This window comes from Astatotilapia calliptera, chromosome 3 (genome assembly GCF_900246225.1).
Source record: "Astatotilapia calliptera chromosome 3, fAstCal1.2, whole genome shotgun sequence".
NCBI lineage: Eukaryota > Metazoa > Chordata > Actinopteri > Cichliformes > Cichlidae > Astatotilapia > Astatotilapia calliptera.
Window position 1 is genome coordinate 27,550,875 of NC_039304.1, and position 4,456 is coordinate 27,555,330.

Consider the following 4,456-nt stretch of genomic DNA (forward strand, 5'->3'; position numbering starts at 1 on the left):
AGGCAGGCTGACAGACAGAACACACAGTGTAGAATGAGGGATGGAGCAACAACGAGCAGGGGAAGACACAGACACTAGATACAAAAGGTGAACAGGACCAAGAGGAAAAAGCTGGGAGATATGCCTGACACTGATTACACAAACGAGATGGGGAGCCTTCAAAACTGAAGGCACTGACATAAGACACAGACTTTCAAAGTAAAACAGGAAACTCAACACAAATGCAGAGACACAGGCTTTACACTGAGACCTGATGGAACTGGAACAGGGGGAGTACAGAACCAAACCCTAACAATTAGCAAATCTTAACAGAATACATAACCAAAATAAACAAGAACATAAGTCAATATTAATAAACACAAAACAGTGAATGATCAGACTCAGGACCATGGCATTATGTTTGTTTTACAACTAAATGTAACACAACAGAAAGCAAGCAAACACAGATATCATGTGAAAAGTAAAGATTAAATCAATCACATCACTTTTACAGGCTGTAAGCTGCCTTCATCCAGCTATTGAAACAAACAGTGTGAACTATGGAGTACACGTCTCTGTCACGTTTTTGATATCTTTCTTTTCTGGAAGTTTCCACCAGCTCACTTTTAGGTCACCAGTCGTACCTCCCAGCTCATTTTTGACCTGCACAACAGAAAAAAGAAAATTTAATGATTACACCACAAATTATAGACTGTTATTGTTACATTTTAAATGAAATTTGACATGAAAGAGACTCAAGACGCTAATGCTAATAAAGCAATTTTTTGGAATTGCTCATTATCCAAGACTTTTTTTTAAAACAGCTCGAAGGTTTTGTTATTAAAATATAAGTATAGTCATTTCACTAAGATTTTGGGATCACACAAATTACCAGATTCATGATGGACTCCATCACAGCCGGGTCTTTCATGTCCACAGAAGAGTTGACAGCAGCCAGATTCACTTTCACCAAGAACTTCCTCCATGGAGCTGGTAAGATTATTAATTTATTAATTAGTAATGCAACCCTTTCATTTCTCTGGACTGCCATAGGAGTATACTAGCTTTTGATAAGCTCAAACACAAAGCATTCACCTTCTGTTCATATTTGTTTTAACTCATTTGCGCTTTACATTTGAACACTGGTTTCAGTAGTTGTAAAAATAAGTTTTATTTGCTGTATTTGAAATCTTGTGAATGACCAAAAATATATATCTTACCTGAACAGATGACACCAGCGTCCTCAGAATGTTTACAGTTGTGTGCTCCAAATCCACTGAACTGACACCCAGTTAGAAAGTTTTCATTTCCTGAACAGGTCACTTCATCAAGCCAAATCTGTCCGGTTCCTTGACCAAAATAAGCAAACTGGGGAGCCTGTAATGCCGGTCCACATTTTAACTCTCTGCAAACCACCTCAGCATCATTTAAGTCCCAGCCATCATCACAGACTGTTCCCCAGATGTTATTGTGATAAACTTCAACTCTGCCAGAGCATTGAGTTGATTCAGGCCCAGCTAATCTGATGGGTGAACCTGAAAATGCAGAAAAGGAGTTAAGAACAAAAAAAATATTGTAATGGCAATTAATAGTTAAAATGGAGAAGTTTTCCATAATTAAAATACAGTTTGTAGTTCTATATTTACATTAAATCCTTTTGTTTAAAGTTATTGTATTTCATATTAAATAAAATATTTTAAGAAAGCCTATTAAATTTAACATTCAGATGCTCAAACACTGTTAATCTTTGATCTCTTTATTTGCATGATATTGCTGTAAGCATCACTGTACTGCCACTATAAGACATTTCACTTTGTATACATATGAGGCTTCATATAAATTGTCACTAAACTACAGAGAAATATTTGTTATTTTACACTGTGGTTGAATAGCAAATTATAACACACTTAATTCCTGTTGTCAACATTTAATTCTGTTAACAGAAAGCAATGTCAATACTCTTGATAACAAAACTTGAAATTTGTGTTCTAGTCCTGGGTTTTATGTTTGTGTTCTAGTTTGTCTCATTTTGTCTTATATGATTGGGTTTTCTTAGTTTTAGGTAAGCCTATTCCTGGGAGCAGGACCCTCAAGCTCCCAGGCCTCTGGTAGAGGACCCGAGCTTGAAGAATTGACCGCCCACAGGGGCGAGTGGGGAATTTTTATATATATATATATATATATGGTAGAGGACCCGAGCTTGAAGGATTGACCGCCAGCAGGGGCGAGTGGGGAATTTTTATATATATATATATATAAAAATTCCCCACTCGCCCCTCAACCCTGGGAGCTTGAGGGTCCTGCGCAGTATCTTAGCTGTTCCCAGGACTGCGCTCTTCTGGACAGAGATCTCAGATGTTGTTCCCGGGATCTGCTGGAGCCACTCGCCTAGTTTGGGAGTCACCACACCTAGTGCTCTGATTACCACTGGGACAACCGTTACTTTCACCCTCCAAATTTTCTCGAGCTCTTCTCTGAGCCCTTGTTATTTCTGGAGCTGCTCGTGTTCCTTCTTTCTGATGTTGTTGTCATTGGGAACCGCTACATCTATCACTACGGCCGTCTTCTTCTGTTTTCTACCACCACTATGTCCGGTTGGTTAGCCGCCACCATTTTGTCCGTCTGTATCTGGAAGTCCCACAGGATCTTAGCTCGCTCATTCTCCACCACCCTACCACGTCTCCCACGTCTCCCATTTTGACCTCAGGACTTCCAGTCCATACTCGGCACAGATGTTCCTGTACACTGTGCCGGCCACTTGGTTATGGCGTTCCATGTATGCCCTGCCTGCTGGCATCTTACACCCTGCTGATATGTGCTGGATTGTCTCAGGGGCATCTTTACACAGCCTGCACCTGGGCTCTTGCCTGATGTGATAGACTCTCTATGGATCTTGTGCTCAGAGCATGTTCAGAGGTGCGGTGACACCCAAACTAGGCAAGTGACTCCAGCAGATCCCGTTAACAACATCGGAGATCTCTGTCCAGAAAAGCGCAGTCCTAGGAACAGCTGAGATACAGGACCCTCAAGCTCCCAGGCCTCTGGTAGAGTACCCGAGCTTGAAGGATAGACCGCCCGTTACGGTATTTGTTACTATACCACACTTGTCTTGTTTTCCCTATGTAGTTTCAGTTGTTTACCATGGTGTTTGGCATTTCCCTAATTACCATAACTCTATGTGCATTTAAACCCTTAGTTTGAATAAGGTCTTTGTCACATATAGCACGTATTTGGATGTATTTTTTCTACCACCCATTGGACTTCTGTTACACCAACATGGTAGGTTTGTATTTTGTGCATTAACTCCACTCCATCTCATGAGTCTCCAATTGGGTCTAGATACCTACACATGACCGAATGACGCAATCAGTGCCACGACAATAACTTGGTCTTAAACACCAAAAAGACCAAGGAGATCATTGTAGATTTCCGGAAGAAGGGTCATAACAACCATCTGCCTCTCTTCATTGGCAGTGAGGCGGTGGAGAGGGTGAGCAGTTTTAAATTCTTGGGGGTAACTGTGACCGAGGACCTGTCCTGGGGCAACCATATCACCTCAGTTGCACGGAAGGCCCAACAGCGCCTCTACTACCTGAGGAGACTGCGGAGCGCACACATTCCCAGATCTCTGATGTTGAACTTCTACAACTGTGCCATCAGCAGCGTTCTGATGTATGGATTTCTAGTGTGGTTCCCCAGCTGCACCAAGGCCAATCAGCAAGCACTCCAGCGGGTGGTGAAAGAAGCTGGCAGAATTATTGGAACAAGTCTGCCAGAGATCAGTAATATCTTCCCCACTCGCTGTCTGAGGAGGGTGCACAGTATCCTGCGGGACCAACATCACCCTGCGCGCCACCTTTTCCATCTGCTGCCCCCAGGGAGAAGGTACAGGTCTATACAGGCCAGAACATCCAGACTGGCCAACAGCCTGTATCCACAGGCTGTGAGGCTCCTGAACTCTCTGCCCCCCTCTCACGGACAATAACCATATCCAACTTCTTAATAGCAATGAACTGGTCTGCATTGGTGCATCATATCTTTATTCTCTTTCCCCCTCCTGCCCCCCCCCCTCTTTCTTAAATAGATAACTATCATATCTGACATCATATCTCATGTCATGTTTCTCAGGTCTTTGTCTGAATTTCTTATGAACATTACTTGTCATGTTCTTATGTTGTTGCTAAGGATTGGCTTATTGTACTGGAGTCACACTGGGTTAAATATTTACACTTGGGTTTTAAGGGGTATTTATTATTTTCTTCATTATTTTATTTACGGTTTGTATGGAAGCCCCAAACGCAATTTCATTGTTCTCTGACAATGACAATAAATACTTAAAGTTCAATGTACTCAGCTACACTGTTATCCAGCATTGCTTGTGGATGAGGAGCTGAGTGAGGATCTCTTAAGTTCTCTTCCAGGATTCATAATTCTAAGAACATAAATATTTTATCAGTCTCTCTGCCACGAGGGCAAT

General features: G+C 41.9%; 1 protein-coding gene across 1 annotated transcript; it reads right to left on the reverse strand.

Annotated features, from left to right (window-relative positions):
• Positions 1-537: 537 nt before the first annotated feature.
• LOC113013862 (putative DMBT1-like protein) lies at positions 538-2,675 on the reverse strand. Its single transcript, XM_026155070.1, has 4 exons — positions 2,655-2,675; positions 1,200-1,356; positions 872-969; positions 538-642 (listed from the first exon to the last, which is right to left on the reverse strand). Exons 1-4 carry the CDS (start codon positions 2,673-2,675, stop codon positions 538-540), a joined length of 381 nt encoding a protein of 126 aa, XP_026010855.1.
• Between the last annotated feature and the right edge of the window lie 1,781 nt (positions 2,676-4,456).

What these genes read in the sequence shown, in the direction of transcription:
- LOC113013862 (XM_026155070.1), bottom strand. Translation starts at nt 2,675, where the DNA reads ATGGGAGACGTGGGAGACGTG. An exon ending in CGCTGGTGTCATCTGTTCAG is followed by an intron (nt 970 to 1,199) that starts GTAAGATATATA and finishes TAATCTTACCAG; the next exon opens with CTCCATGGAGGAAGTTCTTG. An exon ending in TGGAGTCCATCATGAATCTG is followed by an intron (nt 643 to 871) that starts GTAATTTGTGTG and finishes TCTGTTGTGCAG; the next exon opens with GTCAAAAATGAGCTGGGAGG.